General features: G+C 40.6%; 2 protein-coding genes across 2 annotated transcripts in view; one reads left to right on the top strand and one right to left on the bottom strand.

Annotated features, from left to right (window-relative positions):
- The window catches only part of LOC109129199 (bifunctional fucokinase/fucose pyrophosphorylase-like), a 13265-nt gene extending 2806 nt beyond the window's left edge, over positions 1 to 10459 (top strand). Inside the window, exons 3-6 of the mRNA XM_019236915.1 lie at positions 9240 to 9280; positions 9460 to 9806; positions 9918 to 10044; positions 10139 to 10459. Coding sequence (XP_019092460.1) covers positions 9774 to 9806; positions 9918 to 10044; positions 10139 to 10446 — 468 coding nt within the window. The 5' untranslated portion in view covers positions 9240 to 9280; positions 9460 to 9773 and the 3' untranslated portion in view covers positions 10447 to 10459. The remainder of the gene's footprint in view (positions 1 to 9239; positions 9281 to 9459; positions 9807 to 9917; positions 10045 to 10138) is intronic.
- On the bottom strand, positions 10684 to 12338 carry LOC109129169 (homeobox-leucine zipper protein ANTHOCYANINLESS 2-like). Its single transcript, XM_019236823.1, has 4 exons — positions 12093 to 12338; positions 11880 to 11993; positions 11407 to 11788; positions 10684 to 11294 (listed from the first exon to the last, which is right to left on the bottom strand). The coding sequence occupies exons 1-4, from the start codon at positions 12336 to 12338 to the stop codon at positions 10684 to 10686; spliced, it is 1353 nt and encodes a 450-aa protein (XP_019092368.1).

The following is a 22755-nucleotide window of genomic DNA, read 5'->3' on the forward strand; positions in this document are numbered from 1 at the left end:
GGTTTTTTTTTTTTTTTTTTTTTTTTTTTTTTTTTTTAGCCCGTATATATGTGTTGTGAGCTCTGTTTTGATATCGTCCCCATCTTCCTTTTTTTTGTTTTATTTTAGCCAGGACAATGGGAAAGATGAACATGAACGTCCCTAACGCATCTGCTCGTTATCGTCGAGCTCCGGAACCGTCGTCTCGGTCGGCTCCCCGTCAGGATGCTCGTCGAGGTTCTGATCCCCCTGCTACCGATTCGTCCAAAAGGACTCTTCCTTCCTCTCGTCAAGCTGTGGACGATCCTTCGAGGATGCGTCAAAGATCTCCTCCTCCTAACCGCCATACTGGTCCCGAGGAGACGCTCTTGAGGAGGAAGACGGACGGGACTTCTGGTCGCATTGCCGATCCTCCCAAAAGTTCGCAGAAGAGGAAGGATGGTCCCGAACAAGAGCTGCCTGCCCCAGTAAGGAAATCAAAGCCGGTCGACTTTAGCTGGGACTTTACTCATTCATCTGGGGCCCGTCCTTTCCCGGATGACTCGCAGTCTTGCGCCGAGTTGTTCTGGAAGATCCACTTTGGCGATGGTCGTCTTCCTTCTGTTGAGAGGATGAAAGAGGCCGATGCTGTCACCGAGGTCGCTCAAGCATCTTTTGAGGTCCGTTACCTAAACCAACACACTTTGAATCCTCCTTTTACGTAGTTACTCTTTTTTTTCTTCCTTCTTTTTTTTTAAAATGGTTCTCACTCCCTTTTATTTGATAGTTTATCGCGCGTATTAACCGCATGGCCTCCCGCTATGAACGCCGTGTTCGGGACCTGGAACGTTCGGGGGCGTCAAATGAGAGGATTGAGCGTCTCGAGGCTCAATTGGGGGAGGCGGTTCGGTCAAACCAGAGATTAAGCGACCTTGTGGCCAAGCTCGAACATCACCGGAGTGGGCTGATCAAAGAGTGGGATTCTCTTACGGCGAAGCTTGAGGAGTCCGAAGCTACCTGTAACGGTCTGAAGCTCACCCTTAGCTCGGAGACAAGTAGGCTCAGGGATCGGCGTGATGAGTATGGGTACCACGAGCGAATCAATGCTTTTCACGAAGTGGCCGGTCGCATGCGGAAGCTATTGTCGAAGCACAAAAGCCGCGCCGAAGCGGTTGAAGCGTCGCGGGAGAAGTTCCTTGAGTACAACCAAGCTGTTGGTAACGTTCAGATGCTTGAAACGCTCGTCGCCGAGGGTCGAATTTCTTTACTTGATGAGGAGATTAAGGACCAGGTTGAGGCCGCAATGAATCAACTGAAGGGCGAGGTTGAAGAGTTTGATCTGCCAGATATCACTGAGGCTGACTTTGACCTGTCTCAGGTTTTTGTCGGGCCTCTTCCCCCAATCCCGACTTGGAGCGCCTCCCCAACCAGCGGGAATACCGAGGTTTTTAATGATGAGGAGGGAAACAACGGGTCGGAGAGTGGGGAAATCGGTGGTGAAGAGCAGGACGAGCATGAACAGGACGAGCAGGAGCAGGTCGACGATCGTCCTTCTGACGGAGTTGAGGTGCAAGTTGCTAACCATCCTGCTGAAGGAACGGAGGAGCAAGTTTCGGTCTGTCCTGTCGAAGGATCACCTCGTCCCTCAGCTCCTGGGCGCGAATCTCCGGTTGTTGGCTTAGTTTTGTGATTGTGCTGTTGTCGCCGTGTTGAGGGGTCGGCTCCCTCGTACTATCTTTCTTTTGCCGCGTTTTGGGGTCGGCTCCCACGCATTTTAATGCGCCGTGTATAGGGGTCGGCTCCCTTAAAAACTTTATTCGTACCCTCGGGGCATTAATTGCGGGTTCCATTTAATGCCTTGTTTTTCGAAACGTTGCTTATTGGTGTCATTAAATGCATTTTCTTTTTGAAACTTACGCCTGTTGGGACTTGTGCCCTTTGTTCTATAAGTAGCCTTTGTATTTTCCTTAGATCAGTCCTGTCTTTGTTGTTTGTTGTTCTTTCTTTTTTTTTTTTTTTGCAGGGAGTAGGAAGTTATTCTGATGCCGGTGACGACGAGATCAGCATGGTTGCGCAGGGCACGGGCAGAGCTCGGCGTTAGATCCGACGAGGTGATTCAGTCGGAACTCGACTATTATAATGCACGCATTCAGCGGCTAAGGGCCTACATCATTGCCACCCGTCGTTCGTTCGAACGCTACTACGACTTCTGTCGTGTTGATGGGGTCGTGGAATGTCTTGAACCGTTGATCGACGAAGGGCTTTTCTTCCCGAAATGGCGATGGGATCGTTTGGTGGATGAGCGTACCCGGCGCAAAGATCTTTGTGCGGAAATGGTGGTTCCCACGCTTGAGCAGGGCGACCTTGATACCCTTGGTCGGAGGCCATTTGAAGATCGGGAAGAGATCGAGGCCTGTCGTGATCGTATCGACGTGCTTCGTCGTTATGTGGCGCAGTTGGAGAGCACAAGTCACAACTTTAGCGAGAGTAATCGCGTCAACGGGATCTGCGCGTATCTCGAGGATATGGTTGGACGAGGCATTGCTGTTCCGATGAAGCTGCTGAAGGATGTGAAGGACTCGTGCTGCTATTGGCAGACGGTGATTGGTGGGTTGGTTGTTTTTTGTTTGTGCCGTAATGGGGTCGGCGCCCGTGTCAAACTGTTGCATCCCCTGTTTTCAATAAAGTTATATTTCATGCTACTTTTGGAAATGCTACATTTTCGAAAGTGCGACTTTTGATGGTCGGCTTATCTCTTTTATGCGAGTTAGGACTCGGCTTATGTAACTGGGGGCGACCGTTAGCAGTTGGCTTACCCTTTTTGTGCGAGTTGCGACTCGGCTTAAAATAACCAGGGGCGACCGTTAATAGTCGGCTTATCCTTTTTGTGCGAGTTGCGACTCGGCTTAATTTGATACGTCGGAACGTCGGGTCGTTACCGGGCCAGGATAACGACCGAAATAACTTACAAACGACGACTCATTCTTGTGAAAAAGAAATTTTATATTATTGGCGGCTCTGTCTCGTAAAACGGGACTGCCTACGTACCCTCCGATCAGGAGGGATCAAGCCGGTCGTAGTTCACATTTACATGCTTATTCGAACTATAAAAGGGGACGAGCTGGATGTAGTCGAGCTCGCTTTTTTTTTTTTTTAGTAGTAGTAGCGTTTGAGATGCATCGAATTCCAAGACCTCGGTACTGGATCGCCACCCATTGTTAGGAGCTCGTACACGCCGGGGTGAACGACCTTGGATACTAGATATGGACCTTCCCAATTGGCCCCCATTTTTCCGGCGTCTGGTTCGGCGGTATTTTCGAAGACTTTACGGAGGACAAGATCCCCTTCGTCGAAATGCCGATTGTGGACTTTCTTGTTATAGTACTTGGCCGCGGCGAGTTGATAGTTCTGAATTCGTAGGAGTGCTTTGTCTCGTTCTTCTTCTAACTCGTCGAGTCTATCTAAGAGCATCTGACTGTTGAGCGCGGTATTATGAACGAGCATTGTTCGTCTGAGGCTCGAACTGCCGACCTCAGCTGGTGCCATTGCTTCCATCCCATAAGCTAAGGAGAATGGGGTTTGGTTAGTGGATGTCCTTGGGGTTGTTCGGTAGGACCAAAGTACTCCGTCAAGCTCGTCGGCCCAGGCACCCTTCTTGGCGTCTAGTCTTTTCTTGAGGCCATCAAGTATGGTTTTGTTTGTAGCTTCGGCTTGGCCGTTGCCTTGTGGATACCTCGGCGTCGACTTGCTTAGTCTGATTCGCCATCTTGCGCAGAAATTCTCGAATTGCAGTGAAATAAATTGCGATCCGTTGTCAGTTACTATCTCGTACGGGAGACCGTGGCGGCAGATTACGTATTTCCAGACGAAGAGTTGGACATCCCTGGCTCTGATGTTTGCATAAGATTCGGCCTCGACCCATTTGGTGAAATAGTCGGTGAGGACGAGTATGTATCGCTTTTGTCTGGAAGTCGGTAGCGGGCCAATATTGTCCATCGCCCAGCGCATGAAAGAGTAAGGAGCTGCTCTGGCTCGCAGGAGTTCAGTCGGCTGGTGAATAACTGGGGCGTGTCGCTGGCATTTCTCACATTTGGCGACAAACTTCTCGCAATCAGAGATCATCGTCGGCCAATAATGACCGTGCTTCTTGATTCGTAGTGCCAAGGCGCGGCCACCTGAGTGGTTTCCCCCAGCTCCTTCGTGTGTCTCCATCATGACTCGTTCAGTATCGTCGCCGTGTGTGCAAAGCAAAAGGGCTCCTGATCCCGTCCATCGAAGCAAATGGTCCTTCATCAAGGTGTAGTGGGCTGCCTTGGCCTTTAGTCTTCGTCTAGCCCATTTGTCTGTTGGTACGTCGCCGTCGGCTAAGTATGCTCGGATTTCGACTCGCCAATCTGTCGTGTCGCTGCCAGATGCAGGTTCGCATCCTCGGTTTGACCTCATCGTTCGATAAGTGGTCCTGATTTCGTTGGGCTGGTGGAGTGCGAGACAAGTCTCGGCATGCGTCTCACTTATGCTCGGCGTATTGATGCTTTCTACCGGGATGATTCGTCGAAGATCGGGATCCGATGTCGAAGCGAGTGCTGCCAAAGCATCGGCCGGAGCATTGTCTCCTCTGGGGATTTTGATGAGCTCGAATTCATCAAAACGTTTTGACAAAATCTTAACGACGTCAAGGTAGGCGGCCATGGGTTCACTTTTGGTGTCGTACTCGCCACTGAACTGGTTAGCGACGAGCTGAGAATCACAAAAAGCTCGTATCCGCTTGATCTGCATTCTGTTAGCGAGCTTAAGCCCGGCTATAAGTGCTTCATACTCGGCGACGTTGTTGGTTGCTTGGAATCGGAGACGGAAGGATTGCTCCAAAATTTCTCCGGTTGGCGAAGTTAGTCGAATCCCTATCCCTGACCCGAGATGAGAGGATGCTCCGTCCACGTGCAGGGTCCACCGATCATCTGATGGGTCAGTGGGTGTTGGTTCGGCTTCCCCAAGCGGTAGCTAAATCAGAAAGTCAGCGAGTACTTGGGACTTAGCGGCTGGACGAGTTCGATACTCAATGTCGTACTCACTAAGCTCGACTGCCCATTTCGTTAGTCGGCCCGACTGGTTTGGGCTGTGCAGTATAGATCGTAAAGGTTGGTTGGACAAGACAGCGACAGTGTGCGACTGGAAATCAGTCGGAGCTTTCTTGCGGACGTGACGACTGCTAGGGCAACCTTCTCGATTGTCGGGTAACGAGTTTCCGCGTCGTCGAGTGATTTGCTTATATAAAAGATGGGTCGTTGCTCTCCTCGCTCGTCCTTGACGAGTACACCGCTGACAGCCGACTCTGAGACCGCAATATAAAGAAATAAGATTTCGCCGAATTCCGGCTTTGCTAAGATTGGTGGGGTCGATAAATAGTTCTTTAGCTCGTTGAACGCGCTGTGACAGGCTTCGGTCCATTCGAACTTGCCCTTCGTTTTGAGAAGCTGATAAAATGGTAGACACTTGTCGGTTGATCTGGATATAAAACGGTTTAGAGCAGCGATCCGTCCAGTTAATCGTTGTACTTCTCTGGCGTTCTTTGGTTGTGGTAGATCAATGATCGCCTTAATTTGCTTTGGGTTCGCCTCGATGCCTTGTCTGGTTACCAGGTACCCAAGGAACTCGCCGGACTTGACTGCAAATGTGCATTTGGCCGGGTTAAGCTTCATCCCATACTTGTTGAGGGTGTCGAAGCATTGTCGCAGATGGGTAATATGATCTTTTGCGTGCTGTGATTTGACGAGCATATCGTCGATATAGACCTCCATAGTCCGGCCGAGTTGCTCGGCAAACATCTTATTGACTAGCCGTTGATATGTCGCTCCTGCATTTTTCAGGCCGAAAGGCATGACCTTGTAGCAGTACGTCCCTCTATCTGTGATAAATGATGTTTTTTCCTGGTCGTCTTTGTGCATGAGAATCTGGTTGTAACCAGAGAATGCGTCCATAAAGGTTAACAGCTCGTTGCCTGCAGTTGCTTCGACAAGCTGATCGATCCTTGGCAATGGGAAACTATCCTTTGGGCAAGCCTTATTAAGATCGGTAAAATCGACACAAATTCGCCACTCTCCATTCTTCTTGTTGACGACCACCGGATTAGCTAGCCACTCTGGATATTTTACTTCTACGATTGACCCGGCGCCGAGGAGTTTGTCAACTTCGTCGTTCACTGCTTACGACCGTTCAGGACCTAGCTTGCGCCGTTTCTGTTTGACCGGCTTATGCGTTGGGTCGGCATTGAGCTTGTGGGTCGTGACGCTTGGGTCGATTCCTTTCATATCAGTCACGCTCCATGCGAACGTTGAGATGTTGGTTTTGAGGAATAGTATCAACTCGTTTCGCATGGAGGACGTTATTTCTGTGCCGATATTTACGCATCGTTTCTTGTCGTTGTCGTCTAGGCTCACCTCCTCGACCGCGGCGACGCCCTGTTGGACGGCAGTCGGCTTTCCATCTGTCGGTGACGTGCTACTGTCGCCGACTCGTTGCTTTGATTGCTATAATTTCTTTCCGGTACGAAGCTTATGCTCGATCAGGAAGCAGGCTCGTGCAGTTTGCTGGTTGCCGCGCAACGTATACACCCCTTTTGAAGTTGGGAATTTAACACACTGATGATACGTCGATGGAACGGCTTTCATCTTGTGGATCCATGGGGTGCCGAGGATGACGTTGTAGATTGTCGGCTTATCGATAACCGCGAACCGGAAGTACCTGGCTATCCCCCCGACGAAGATTGGCAAAGTGATTGTGCCGACGGACAAAAGGTGATCCCCGTCGAAGCCCGTCAAAGAGTGACATTCCGGCATAATGTCCTGTTCGCCGATCTCCATTTGTGCCAAGACGTCTCTGAAGATGACGTTGACCGAGCTTCCGGTGTCGATCAATATTCTCGTCACCTCGCTTTCGCCGATCAAGAGCTCGACGACCAACGGGTCGTTATGCGGTAAATCCAAACCTTCCAGATCTTTCCCGTCAAAGGTGATTGGCATGCTTTCAGCCTCGAACCGCGACGGCCAAGACTTTGTCATCTCGGCTTTCTTAGTATAATCTCTGATTGCTCTGACCGAATCGTTGCATCCGGCTAGCCCGCCCATTATCATGTTGATTCGTCTTATAGTCGGGGGACGTTGATCAGGCTTACGATCTGTATGCGGTCGTTTTTCGTGACCGCTGTCTTCGCGTCGTTCAGCGAGTAGGTTTGGAATTTCCATCTCGTCTTCACTTTGGTCGGCTAGTATCTTTGAATCTTGATGAACTTTCGAGCGATATTTTCAGCGCGCTTGGCGTCGTTTCGTCCAGGTCGGGTTGTCTTGCTTCTGTCGGGCTCGACGACTATCTTTCCTTTCTTATATCGCTCCATCAAAACCTTCTGGAGGTAATGACATTCGTCAGTCGAGTGGGTGGTACTCTGATGGTAGTCTCAATACGAGGTTGCACTATTTTCACCTCCTTCTTTCCGGATATACTTGTTTTCGCCGATCGCAAAGGTTCGGCGAGTTCGATCTTGGTCTTGGTGAAGTGCTGTCGCGGTTTGACGTAATCGACCTTTGGAGCTGCGGCTATAGGCTGTTTGGTTATTGCACTCGCCTCTGAGGAATGCTTCTTGGCGTTGATAGCCTTCTCCTCCTCGAGCCCAATGTGTTTTGCAGCTCGGAGTAATGCCTCGGCTACGGTCTCGACATGTGTCAAAGATAGTTCTTCCTTGAATCGAGATTCATACCATAGCGCGTTTCGGAGTGCAACGATTGCGGCCGCATCCGGGATTGAGATGTTGACGTAAATCTCCTTGAATCGTCCGATAAAGGACCGAAGCGATTCCCCCTTGTGCTGAGTTAAGGCATATAAGTCGGCGTGGGAATTCTTGTCCTCAATCAAAACAGAAAACTGCTTCAAAAACTCAGTTATCAGCTCCCTGATACTGTTGATTGACCCTGGTGGTAGCCTTGAGAACCAGCTCAAGGCGGTTCCCGTTAAATGCTCGGCGAAAACTTGACAAGCTCCAGCGTCGTATTCCGCCGGGCTGAACTGTAATGGGCCGAGGGCCACGCCGAAGGTGAGTAAGAAATCTCGTGGATCGACCGTTCCATCGTAGTGGCCCAACCTTGGCTTAACCGCTCGTTTGACCGCTGTTGTAGCGAGTCGTCGAGAGAATGGAGTTTGCTGTGTTGCTTCGAGCATGAGTCCGACTTCGGGTGCCTTATCCGTTGCTTTCTGGATCATCGCGGCCATTTCTTTCATTTGTTCTTTAATTTCTATTAGCTCGGCATCCTTCGTTCGATCTGCCAGTTCGTTACTTCGCTCAGCAGGACGCTGGATAGGGTTACGTTCTAATCCGCTAGTCTGGACATACGACCCTGGCGTTGTTCTTGCCGAGGTGAAGTTCATTGGGTTGAGCCGAGCGTTGTGGAGATGATTGATTTCATCTTGCGAGTTAAACTGTGCCGCAGTTAGCGCATCTAGCCGGCTGTTAGTTCGCTCTTCTTGCTGGTCGAGGCGTGCTAAGATTCCGCGGAATAGCTCGTCTATGTTGGAGACGGGCTGGTTGTTGAGCAAAGAAAGTTGTGTTGGCGCCAATGGTGGCTCTTCGGTCGGAGGGGTCGTCAAGTTTGTAGCTATGACGAAAGTCTCTAGGCTTTCCACCGTCACGACCTTTCTCGGAGCGTCCGGCGTGGGAAGGACTGTCTGCTCCATTTGATTCGTTGACGGGGTGGTCGTTCCCCCCGATGAGCTTGCTTCTTTTCTCCTTTCCTTCTCAGTTACTGTCATCTCGTCTAGTCGGTGTAGGTCCGTTCTTCAATTCTTTAGAGAAATTCGACTTGGCTCCCCCTACCTGGCGCGCCAAATTGTTGATGTCCCTTTTGGTCACAATTAGTATCGTTTTAGTTCGGTTAAGAGGGTCGAAGATCTCCTTTATTATATTGGTGCCGAGACACAAAAGGACGGGTTACAACACGACTTAAACGGATTATAAAGATGGACGAGGATAATAGACGAGCTGATATCTCGTCGATTCTACGAGCTATAAGCTTGAAACCGTTGACTTTTGCTTGGATGAGCTGGATCCTTGTACTTGCTGTACCAATTCTCCTGCTTTTTCTCCGATCCCTTTTTAAGAGGCCGTACGCCTATATTTATAGGAAATCGTGTCGGTTCGTCCAGGAAAAATACCATAATACCCCTTTCTCTTGAAAGGGATATTTGTGGGCTTTTTCCTGGGGCTGGCCTCTTTGTTGGGGTGGGATCCACCCCTAACAGCAATAGCTTCATCAAGACAGACAGACTTTCAGAGATGAAGGTGAATTTCCCTACTTTATTGCAGTCTGCTAGTGACATATTGAAATGTTCTCGTTGTCCATTCTGCAGCTTGCCGTTTAAGCTACATAAATCAGACAAGAGTGTGTTTCGTCGTGTGATACTTATTACCTATTTTTAAGGGGTGTCTGGAGACTGATCTGAACTTTTTAACTTGTGAAGGTGGTTTATTCATTATGACTGGAGATGTCCTCCCTTGTTTTGATGCATTTAAAATGACTCTCCCTGAAGGCGCAGCTTCCATTGTTTCTGTGCCTATCACTCTTGATATTGCTTCCAACCATGGTGTCATTGTCACATCCAAATCTGAGTCCCGTCCTGAAGGCTTGTATTGTCAGTTTAGTTGATGATCTTCTGCAGTAACCTACAGTAGAGGAGCTTTTCAAGAAAGATGCAATCTTACATGATGGACGGACGCTTCTTGACACTGGGATAATATCTGCAAGTGGCAGAGCATTGGATGCTCGTGCCAACCCATGATCTCTGAGCTTCTAGGCAGTAAAAAGGAGGTCACTTTCTCATATTTAGGCAGTTCGTTGATAAAGAATGACCTTGTTCATGAACATACATTGGCTTCTTACAGAAATTTTGGGGTTATGGAATGGTTTCTGACTTTACAGATGAGTTTGTATGAAGATTTGGTGGCTGCTTGGGTTCCTTCAAGCCATGATTGGCTGCGAACCAGACCTTTGGGTGAACTTCTGGTTAACAGTCTCGGGAGGCAAAAGATGTACAGCTACTGCACCTGTATGTTTGTACTGTTCCAAGACTAGCTAACTAAAACAAAATTTTCGATTGTACATGGTTACTTTTCTAATCCCTTAGTATCATCTTGTGTCAGATGATTTGCAGTTTTTGCGTTCTGGAACATCAAGTGAGGTATTGGATCACTTAAGCGGAGATGCTTCAGAAATTGTAGGTCGAAGACACTTATGTTCCATCCCTGCAACTACGGTTTCAGATATTGCAGCGTCTGCAACTACGGTTTCAGATATTGCAGCGTCTTCTGTTATTTTGTCTAGTGAAATTGCACCTGGTGTCTCCATTGGTGAAGATTCACTTATATATGCTTCAACAGTTTCTGGTGCTGTACAGATTGATTGTAGATTTGTGAATGATTTTTGGGATATTTCTTTTACAGAAAATTGATTTTTAGGAGACTTTTACAGAGAATTGATAGGTGAAGATGGAGTTTTGTCCTACCTGTGGGAACTTGCTGCGTAACGGGGGTGGTAAATCCAGATTATTCTGTTCCACATGTCCGTTACAAATAGATTTTTTCACTTAAACAACTGGAAGTAGCTGCTACTGGCTAGTGTATATAAGATAACCTTAAAAAGTCGAACTAGTTTGGAGTAAAAAGTTGAAAGTTCAGAGAAGTAATAACTAAGTAAACGAGGTAAGAGGGAGAGTCAGCGAATAAGACTCAAAGGTCAGAGCAATATCTTGAATGATGTTGCAAATCTTGTTGGAAATTTCCTTCTTCCAATGGCCCTCGGAGGAGGAAGAGGGAGGTTGCACATAACTAAGCGTGAGGATGGAGCCATCGTAATCCGGGTGGATGCTGAGTCCAAAAGCAGAGGTGATAACGGAGGAAACATCGTCTTCATTGTTGAGCGATTCTGAATCCATTTGAGCGGTCACCACAACACCTCCGGATTCGTCGAAACTGGTATCACGCACCATTCGTTTATCTCCATGCTCCGTGTGGCGGTGGAGAGAGATGCAATTCTTCTCATAGTAAGAGGGGATCTGCAAAAGCTTCTCACCAACCAAACGATCTGTTGACAGGACCAATTCCAGTAGCTTCTGATGTTGCATCATGCCGAACTTGGTGGACTTGGCGGCAACCCAGTAGTTAGTATCCATGGCAAAGGACATGCATTCATGAGCATCATCATCAATTGGTACGAAGCGTGGAGTTGCACACGCAATGCCGGAGTAGAAGCGTGTTGTCATCTCCTTTGCAAGGATGACGAGGCGCTTTAGAGTTGCCACTGAATTTACAAATCACCCATAGTAGATTAGATTAGAGTTAATATAAAGGAACGAAGGAAATTAGTAAGTAGTAAAGAGGAAAAAAAAAAAAAAAACTATTAGAGCTGATACCTCCTTCGTCAGGAACAGAGAGGCCCAGAGGTGAGAAATACTGATCATAACTGTGTAGACGCAGACATTCTCTGGAGAGTGTACATAACCAACGTTGGGACCAAAGAGTTTGACAGTACAAAGGGTGGACTTCATTAGACTGATATTGAAACATTTCGACCCATATCACCTTTGAGAACCCAAGAGTTCTTGATGAAGGACACACAAGTAAGCTCCGAACGAAAGGAAGCTGGCAGCGGCTTGAATCATTGATGTGCATCTCATAAATGGGAAGATCCACCAATAGCCATCCTCGTCGGTCTTTCAGGCGATAACAAGTCCTCTTGAATATTGTTTCTCTCAATCCAACCAAAGGAGTGAGAATTTGCAACTGAGCTTGTATCTGCAAGTCAAATTAATAGGTTTTATAAGAAGCATGGATTTCTCTATTAGTAAAAAGGTACGATTACTTGTTTTATGTGCTGCATCCATACCTCTATATCTGCTAATTTTGTGTCTTGATTGATCTTTGGAGAAAGCTGTCTCCCACCAGAGACCACCACTGAAGCATTAACTACGATGGAAGGGAAAAGATCTTTCCAGTATTCCTAACACCATGACAACAACAAGAGGTTAGTGATTATTTGAGCCTAAGTAGTATCAAAATGTAACTTCCTTAAAATTTTCCCTCAAAGTATAATAAGTACCGTGTTCATGAACATTCTTATCAAAGGTAAAGGAGTGGTCATAACTTCACGCGAGGTTTTGGACGCTACAGTGCTAACGCCAGCCTCCATCGGAGGCATCGGGAACCACCTCGCCGACTCACTGCAAAACTGGCGTCGGTATTCGCTCATATCGAGGAATTTGGTGCTTGCACTCAGAGAATTAGATATCCACAGTGGTTCCTCTAGCAACGAAATTCTCTCTAAATGGTTTTGGACGGAATCCATTGTGTTTCAGAGCCAGAAAATTTGAAACCTTTTTTGCCTTTTAACTTAAGAAAACTTTAGTAGTACAATTCACCAATAGCTAGACATATTTATACAAAGATATATATAACTTCACAGAGGAAGAAGGATAAGAAGCAGGAGGTGGTTGTCTCTAAGGAAGTAAGTGCAGTGATTCAGAGTAGGATTGCAGAGAAGTTACCAGATCCTGGAAGTTTTGTGTTAGATTGCTCTATCTCCACAGGAAGGTTTCCTCACTCTCTTTGTTATCTTGGCTCTAGTATCAACTTGATGCCACATTCTGTTGGTGTAAGACTTGGGATGACGTATTTCAAGCCAACTAAGATCTCTCTTATCTTAGCTGATCGATCCAGAAGGATTCCTGAAGCTGTCTTAGAGGATATTCCAATCAAGATTGCATGATTCCCACTGACTTTGTGGTGTTGAAATATGACCAAGAGCCTAATGATCCTCTCATGTTAGGACGCTCTTTCTTGGCTACAGCTGGTGCAATCATAGATGTGAAGAAGGGACACATAGCCTTGAATGTAGAAGATTTGGTTATGAACTTTGAGATGGACAAGCTGAGAAGGGTTCCCACTATTGATGGTCAGACATTTTCCATGGAGGTTGTTTCTGATGATAATCCAATCATAGAGCTTCATGGAGACATTACTGCTGGGTATGACAAAGAGTTGGAGCCTGCTGAGAAAGTTAGCAAGCAAGCTGTTAAGCTTGAAGATTGGAGTAGGGATCATCTAATCAGTACTAGATGTTAGGTTGAAATTTTGGCCCAAGGACACATCGTATGCATCGACTCAAATAAACCACAACTCTTTTAACTCATCAATAAGAGGTTGGAGAAAGACATCAAGACTAGCTCGCCGATGGTTTGCACCAGAATTCAGAATTGTAAGAAACAAGTACTCAGTATCCATGCACATACCAGGGGGTAGATTATATGGCGTCAATATTACTGGTCATAATGAATGGTGACGAGATATCCCAAATGGATTGAACCCATCATTACATAATCCCATTTAGCGACTAATTTAGCGACTAAACTGTTTTGTCGCAAATTTGTGACTAATAAACGACTATAAGTGTATAGTCACAAATCAATCGGTAATTAGTGGGTAAATTATCGCTAAATTTAACGACTACGCTTTTAGTCGCCGATCGTAGTCGTAAAATCCATGTTTTCTTGTAGTGTATCGACAATCTCCACCTCTCACCAAAAGATATACACACCATATGTCTTTCTCTATATAACAATTATACATTAACACTCTAATTAAACAAATATAATTAGAGATGATACTTAAACGTAGTACCCAAGAAGAAAATAATCGAGAGTAAATTATTAGCTTTAACTTCTCTCAAAGCTTCACGGCAAACTCTGATCCAACTCGATCGGCGGTTTTCGGATTGTTATCTTCTGGTGCATTATAATTAAATACTTTTGTAAAATATTATATATGCATGATCAGTATAGATCTTCTTGTGTGTGTACTCACAGCGTCAAACAATTTAGTATATGAGAAAGTAGGACTTTAAAGTTTAGATATATAGCCTGTAGGATCACTAAAATATTTGTTGACTTAAGGAAGTGACCAAGGATCATGCTACCTTTTGTTGCTCCTATCCTATATGATAATTATATATTCGGTTAATTAGGTTACTGATCGGTTAAACATGTCCAAATACATTCTAAACATAATATTAAACTGTCAAGTATCTATCATCAATCTAAAGTAAATCTGTGTCTATGTCTAATATAAGATAAATATTGAATAACACCATTTTTTAGATATCATACAAACAACAAAAATATTTCCTGTAAGAATTTTATTGAAAGCAATTATTCAGTATCTAAAGACCTAATAATATTCCTAGTCATGACACAATCTATATAATGAAAGATGGCCAACTCTCTCCATATGAGTGACGCGTTAGCAGTGGAGAGAGTGCCACCTATTTGTCTTTCTTAAAAGCAAACAAACTTAAACTAAAAGGAATATGAAACATCTTTCATGTCTTTTATTATTTTTTTATATTACAAACTGTTTCAATATTTAACTTAAGAAATTAGAGAGGTTTGGAACATGTCTCACAAAAATAGATGCATCACCAAAAGGCAAAAAAGGGTATTAGGAGTGAATCAAAGAGCCATTTCTTACTCTTGGCGTACCATGAATGTATGAACATATAGTTAATGCGTTACAATTTTGTCAATAGTTTGAAGAGTTGCAGCAATGATCGTGATATTGGTTAATATTGTAGAGAAATTCATGAAAGTTTATCCCTAAAAAAATAAATTTTTAGATATAAAGAAGAATGGGGTTTTGTTCACTATCAAATGGAAAATAGTTGAATAAAATTGTAGAATGTTAGTTTAGAAAAAGNCCAGATCCTGGAAGTTTTGTGTTAGATTGCTCTATCTCCACAGGAAGGTTTCCTCACTCTCTTTGTTATCTTGGCTCTAGTATCAACTTGATGCCACATTCTGTTGGTGTAAGACTTGGGATGACGTATTTCAAGCCAACTAAGATCTCTCTTATCTTAGCTGATCGATCCAGAAGGATTCCTGAAGCTGTCTTAGAGGATATTCCAATCAAGATTGCATGATTCCCACTGACTTTGTGGTGTTGAAATATGACCAAGAGCCTAATGATCCTCTCATGTTAGGACGCTCTTTCTTGGCTACAGCTGGTGCAATCATAGATGTGAAGAAGGGACACATAGCCTTGAATGTAGAAGATTTGGTTATGAACTTTGAGATGGACAAGCTGAGAAGGGTTCCCACTATTGATGGTCAGACATTTTCCATGGAGGTTGTTTCTGATGATAATCCAATCATAGAGCTTCATGGAGACATTACTGCTGGGTATGACAAAGAGTTGGAGCCTGCTGAGAAAGTTAGCAAGCAAGCTGTTAAGCTTGAAGATTGGAGTAGGGATCATCTAATCAGTACTAGATGTTAGGTTGAAATTTTGGCCCAAGGACACATCGTATGCATCGACTCAAATAAACCACAACTCTTTTAACTCATCAATAAGAGGTTGGAGAAAGACATCAAGACTAGCTCGCCGATGGTTTGCACCAGAATTCAGAATTGTAAGAAACAAGTACTCAGTATCCATGCACATACCAGGGGGTAGATTATATGGCGTCAATATTACTGGTCATAATGAATGGTGACGAGATATCCCAAATGGATTGAACCCATCATTACATAATCCCATTTAGCGACTAATTTAGCGACTAAACTGTTTTGTCGCAAATTTGTGACTAATAAACGACTATAAGTGTATAGTCACAAATCAATCGGTAATTAGTGGGTAAATTATCGCTAAATTTAACGACTACGCTTTTAGTCGCCGATCGTAGTCGTAAAATCCATGTTTTCTTGTAGTGTATCGACAATCTCCACCTCTCACCAAAAGATATACACACCATATGTCTTTCTCTATATAACAATTATACATTAACACTCTAATTAAACAAATATAATTAGAGATGATACTTAAACGTAGTACCCAAGAAGAAAATAATCGAGAGTAAATTATTAGCTTTAACTTCTCTCAAAGCTTCACGGCAAACTCTGATCCAACTCGATCGGCGGTTTTCGGATTGTTATCTTCTGGTGCATTATAATTAAATACTTTTGTAAAATATTATATATGCATGATCAGTATAGATCTTCTTGTGTGTGTACTCACAGCGTCAAACAATTTAGTATATGAGAAAGTAGGACTTTAAAGTTTAGATATATAGCCTGTAGGATCACTAAAATATTTGTTGACTTAAGGAAGTGACCAAGGATCATGCTACCTTTTGTTGCTCCTATCCTATATGATAATTATATATTCGGTTAATTAGGTTACTGATCGGTTAAACATGTCCAAATACATTCTAAACATAATATTAAACTGTCAAGTATCTATCATCAATCTAAAGTAAATCTGTGTCTATGTCTAATATAAGATAAATATTGAATAACACCATTTTTTAGATATCATACAAACAACAAAAATATTTCCTGTAAGAATTTTATTGAAAGCAATTATTCAGTATCTAAAGACCTAATAATATTCCTAGTCATGACACAATCTATATAATGAAAGATGGCCAACTCTCTCCATATGAGTGACGCGTTAGCAGTGGAGAGAGTGCCACCTATTTGTCTTTCTTAAAAGCAAACAAACTTAAACTAAAAGGAATATGAAACATCTTTCATGTCTTTTATTATTTTTTTATATTACAAACTGTTTCAATATTTAACTTAAGAAATTAGAGAGGTTTGGAACATGTCTCACAAAAATAGATGCATCACCAAAAGGCAAAAAAGGGTATTAGGAGTGAATCAAAGAGCCATTTCTTACTCTTGGCGTACCATGAATGTATGAACATATAGTTAATGCGTTACAATTTTGTCAATAGTTTGAAGAGTTGCAGCAATGATCGTGATATTGGTTAATATTGTAGAGAAATTCATGAAAGTTTATCCCTAAAAAAATAAATTTTTAGATATAAAGAAGAATGGGGTTTTGTTCACTATCAAATGGAAAATAGTTGAATAAAATTGTAGAATGTTAGTTTAGAAAAAGAAAATACAGAGACAAAGAGGAAGATAGTTGAATAAATTTATGAATGTTGGTATTCATATTCTAATATTTAGAAGTTGTCAAAAAAAATTATATATACTTCTTATTAAAAAAACAAATTCTAGAGTTATATTCAAGAAATTGAGGAGCTAACATAAATGTAAAATTTAGTTAACCAAAAACTTATTTGTTACAAAATATGCATCCTTATCAAGTTTTTATTCGATATATTTTTTTGAATTTTTAGACAAGAATTGTAGACTGGTTAAATCTCTCAAAACAAAGTTGTTCATTCATGTATCTAATCATTCAATTGNGCCTTGAATGTAGAAGATTTGGTTATGAACTTTGAGATGGACAAGCTGAGAAGGGTTCCCACTATTGATGGTCAGACATTTTCCATGGAGGTTGTTTCTGATGATAATCCAATCATAGAGCTTCATGGAGACATTACTGCTGGGTATGACAAAGAGTTGGAGCCTGCTGAGAAAGTTAGCAAGCAAGCTGTTAAGCTTGAAGATTGGAGTAGGGATCATCTAATCAGTACTAGATGTTAGGTTGAAATTTTGGCCCAAGGACACATCGTATGCATCGACTCAAATAAACCACAACTCTTTTAACTCATCAATAAGAGGTTGGAGAAAGACATCAAGACTAGCTCGCCGATGGTTTGCACCAGAATTCAGAATTGTAAGAAACAAGTACTCAGTATCCATGCACATACCAGGGGGTAGATTATATGGCGTCAATATTACTGGTCATAATGAATGGTGACGAGATATCCCAAATGGATTGAACCCATCATTACATAATCCCATTTAGCGACTAATTTAGCGACTAAACTGTTTTGTCGCAAATTTGTGACTAATAAACGACTATAAGTGTATAGTCACAAATCAATCGGTAATTAGTGGGTAAATTATCGCTAAATTTAACGACTACGCTTTTAGTCGCCGATCGTAGTCGTAAAATCCATGTTTTCTTGTAGTGTATCGACAATCTCCACCTCTCACCAAAAGATATACACACCATATGTCTTTCTCTATATAACAATTATACATTAACACTCTAATTAAACAAATATAATTAGAGATGATACTTAAACGTAGTACCCAAGAAGAAAATAATCGAGAGTAAATTATTAGCTTTAACTTCTCTCAAAGCTTCACGGCAAACTCTGATCCAACTCGATCGGCGGTTTTCGGATTGTTATCTTCTGGTGCATTATAATTAAATACTTTTGTAAAATATTATATATGCATGATCAGTATAGATCTTCTTGTGTGTGTACTCACAGCGTCAAACAATTTAGTATATGAGAAAGTAGGACTTTAAAGTTTAGATATATAGCCTGTAGGATCACTAAAATATTTGTTGACTTAAGGAAGTGACCAAGGATCATGCTACCTTTTGTTGCTCCTATCCTATATGATAATTATATATTCGGTTAATTAGGTTACTGATCGGTTAAACATGTCCAAATACATTCTAAACATAATATTAAACTGTCAAGTATCTATCATCAATCTAAAGTAAATCTGTGTCTATGTCTAATATAAGATAAATATTGAATAACACCATTTTTTAGATATCATACAAACAACAAAAATATTTCCTGTAAGAATTTTATTGAAAGCAATTATTCAGTATCTAAAGACCTAATAATATTCCTAGTCATGACACAATCTATATAATGAAAGATGGCCAACTCTCTCCATATGAGTGACGCGTTAGCAGTGGAGAGAGTGCCACCTATTTGTCTTTCTTAAAAGCAAACAAACTTAAACTAAAAGGAATATGAAACATCTTTCATGTCTTTTATTATTTTTTTATATTACAAACTGTTTCAATATTTAACTTAAGAAATTAGAGAGGTTTGGAACATGTCTCACAAAAATAGATGCATCACCAAAAGGCAAAAAAGGGTATTAGGAGTGAATCAAAGAGCCATTTCTTACTCTTGGCGTACCATGAATGTATGAACATATAGTTAATGCGTTACAATTTTGTCAATAGTTTGAAGAGTTGCAGCAATGATCGTGATATTGGTTAATATTGTAGAGAAATTCATGAAAGTTTATCCCTAAAAAAATAAATTTTTAGATATAAAGAAGAATGGGGTTTTGTTCACTATCAAATGGAAAATAGTTGAATAAAATTGTAGAATGTTAGTTTAGAAAAAGAAAATACAGAGACAAAGAGGAAGATAGTTGAATAAATTTATGAATGTTGGTATTCATATTCTAATATTTAGAAGTTGTCAAAAAAAATTATATATACTTCTTATTAAAAAAACAAATTCTAGAGTTATATTCAAGAAATTGAGGAGCTAACATAAATGTAAAATTTAGTTAACCAAAAACTTATTTGTTACAAAATATGCATCCTTATCAAGTTTTTATTCGATATATTTTTTTGAATTTTTAGACAAGAATTGTAGACTGGTTAAATCTCTCAAAACAAAGTTGTTCATTCATGTATCTAATCATTCAATTGCAAAATAAGAAAACTTATGTGAAGTATTAAAAAAATGAACATCAAATTATATTTTCCAATTTAAGAAAACAAAAATAATCTTTACATATATTAAAAAAACAATAGCAACATTATTTAAAAAATGATAAATCATAAGCCTGAACATAGCGTGGGTATTGATCTAGTAATTATTAAAAGGTGAAACATAATTGCTAGATTTGGCGAGGGATTAAAAATAATGAGATATCCCAAATTTTTTTTTTGGATATCCCACATTAGATGGTTGTAAAGAATCTGGTCCGAATGTTCGGTTTTTCTAGGTTTGTTGGTTTGAGTCTTTGTATAAAGATTTTTCTCCTAATTAGTTGCAGACGTTTATTCCTAATTATGGTCCCTTCACTAGCATTGGTCTTCCCAATACACCAAACTACCAAAGTTGTCTCTCTTCTTCTCCATTCCGCTTTAAAATTTACGAAAAAGAAGGAATTAATTAAAAATTTAAAAGCTATATAAAAGTATTAATCAAAGAGCAATCAGTTGGTAGCTAAGGCGTTTAATTTACGTATTTAAATGGTTAACCGTCGTTTGTTTCTTCAAGTGAAGGTAGACATATCGCAGACAAGCCAGTAANGAAACAAGTACTCAGTATCCATGCACATACCAGGGGGTAGATTATATGGCGTCAATATTACTGGTCATAATGAATGGTGACGAGATATCCCAAATGGATTGAACCCATCATTACATAATCCCATTTAGCGACTAATTTAGCGACTAAACTGTTTTGTCGCAAATTTGTGACTAATAAACGACTATAAGTGTATAGTCACAAATCAATCGGTAATTAGTGGGTAAATTATCGCTAAATTTAACGACTACGCTTTTAGTCGCCGATCGTAGTCGTAAAATCCATGTTTTCTTGTAGTGTATCGACAATCTCCACCTCTCACCAAAAGATATACACACCATATGTCTTTCTCTATATAACAATTATACATTAACACTCTAATTAAACAAATATAATTAGAGATGATACTTAAACGTAGTACCCAAGAAGAAAATAATCGAGAGTAAATTATTAGCTTTAACTTCTCTCAAAGCTTCACGGCAAACTCTGATCCAACTCGATCGGCGGTTTTCGGATTGTTATCTTCTGGTGCATTATAATTAAATACTTTTGTAAAATATTATATATGCATGATCAGTATAGATCTTCTTGTGTGTGTACTCACAGCGTCAAACAATTTAGTATATGAGAAAGTAGGACTTTAAAGTTTAGATATATAGCCTGTAGGATCACTAAAATATTTGTTGACTTAAGGAAGTGACCAAGGATCATGCTACCTTTTGTTGCTCCTATCCTATATGATAATTATATATTCGGTTAATTAGGTTACTGATCGGTTAAACATGTCCAAATACATTCTAAACATAATATTAAACTGTCAAGTATCTATCATCAATCTAAAGTAAATCTGTGTCTATGTCTAATATAAGATAAATATTGAATAACACCATTTTTTAGATATCATACAAACAACAAAAATATTTCCTGTAAGAATTTTATTGAAAGCAATTATTCAGTATCTAAAGACCTAATAATATTCCTAGTCATGACACAATCTATATAATGAAAGATGGCCAACTCTCTCCATATGAGTGACGCGTTAGCAGTGGAGAGAGTGCCACCTATTTGTCTTTCTTAAAAGCAAACAAACTTAAACTAAAAGGAATATGAAACATCTTTCATGTCTTTTATTATTTTTTTATATTACAAACTGTTTCAATATTTAACTTAAGAAATTAGAGAGGTTTGGAACATGTCTCACAAAAATAGATGCATCACCAAAAGGCAAAAAAGGGTATTAGGAGTGAATCAAAGAGCCATTTCTTACTCTTGGCGTACCATGAATGTATGAACATATAGTTAATGCGTTACAATTTTGTCAATAGTTTGAAGAGTTGCAGCAATGATCGTGATATTGGTTAATATTGTAGAGAAATTCATGAAAGTTTATCCCTAAAAAAATAAATTTTTAGATATAAAGAAGAATGGGGTTTTGTTCACTATCAAATGGAAAATAGTTGAATAAAATTGTAGAATGTTAGTTTAGAAAAAGAAAATACAGAGACAAAGAGGAAGATAGTTGAATAAATTTATGAATGTTGGTATTCATATTCTAATATTTAGAAGTTGTCAAAAAAAATTATATATACTTCTTATTAAAAAAACAAATTCTAGAGTTATATTCAAGAAATTGAGGAGCTAACATAAATGTAAAATTTAGTTAACCAAAAACTTATTTGTTACAAAATATGCATCCTTATCAAGTTTTTATTCGATATATTTTTTTGAATTTTTAGACAAGAATTGTAGACTGGTTAAATCTCTCAAAACAAAGTTGTTCATTCATGTATCTAATCATTCAATTGCAAAATAAGAAAACTTATGTGAAGTATTAAAAAAATGAACATCAAATTATATTTTCCAATTTAAGAAAACAAAAATAATCTTTACATATATTAAAAAAACAATAGCAACATTATTTAAAAAATGATAAATCATAAGCCTGAACATAGCGTGGGTATTGATCTAGTAATTATTAAAAGGTGAAACATAATTGCTAGATTTGGCGAGGGATTAAAAATAATGAGATATCCCAAATTTTTTTTTTGGATATCCCACATTAGATGGTTGTAAAGAATCTGGTCCGAATGTTCGGTTTTTCTAGGTTTGTTGGTTTGAGTCTTTGTATAAAGATTTTTCTCCTAATTAGTTGCAGACGTTTATTCCTAATTATGGTCCCTTCACTAGCATTGGTCTTCCCAATACACCAAACTACCAAAGTTGTCTCTCTTCTTCTCCATTCCGCTTTAAAATTTACGAAAAAGAAGGAATTAATTAAAAATTTAAAAGCTATATAAAAGTATTAATCAAAGAGCAATCAGTTGGTAGCTAAGGCGTTTAATTTACGTATTTAAATGGTTAACCGTCGTTTGTTTCTTCAAGTGAAGGTAGACATATCGCAGAAAAGCCAGTAAAATCATGGGGAACATGTAAAGCAAAAGGTTCACTCCTAATAAAAGAAAGAAATTAGTTATATGTAATTGATCATATATTTGTATAAATAAATTTAAGATTATATATATATATATATATATATATATATAAAGAAGATTGATAAATTGTATAAATAAAGAACAATAATAATTTTGTGTTTTCTTAGTCCTCAACAGAAGAAGAAGCTTAAGACTTTTCATTTTTTGAACTTGAGTGTGATTGATAAATTTTATAAATATAGAATAATAATAATGTTGTGTTTTTCAAGCCTAAGACT

Source organism: Camelina sativa, chromosome 15 (genome assembly GCF_000633955.1).
Source record: "Camelina sativa cultivar DH55 chromosome 15, Cs, whole genome shotgun sequence".
Classification (NCBI taxonomy): domain Eukaryota; kingdom Viridiplantae; phylum Streptophyta; class Magnoliopsida; order Brassicales; family Brassicaceae; genus Camelina; species Camelina sativa.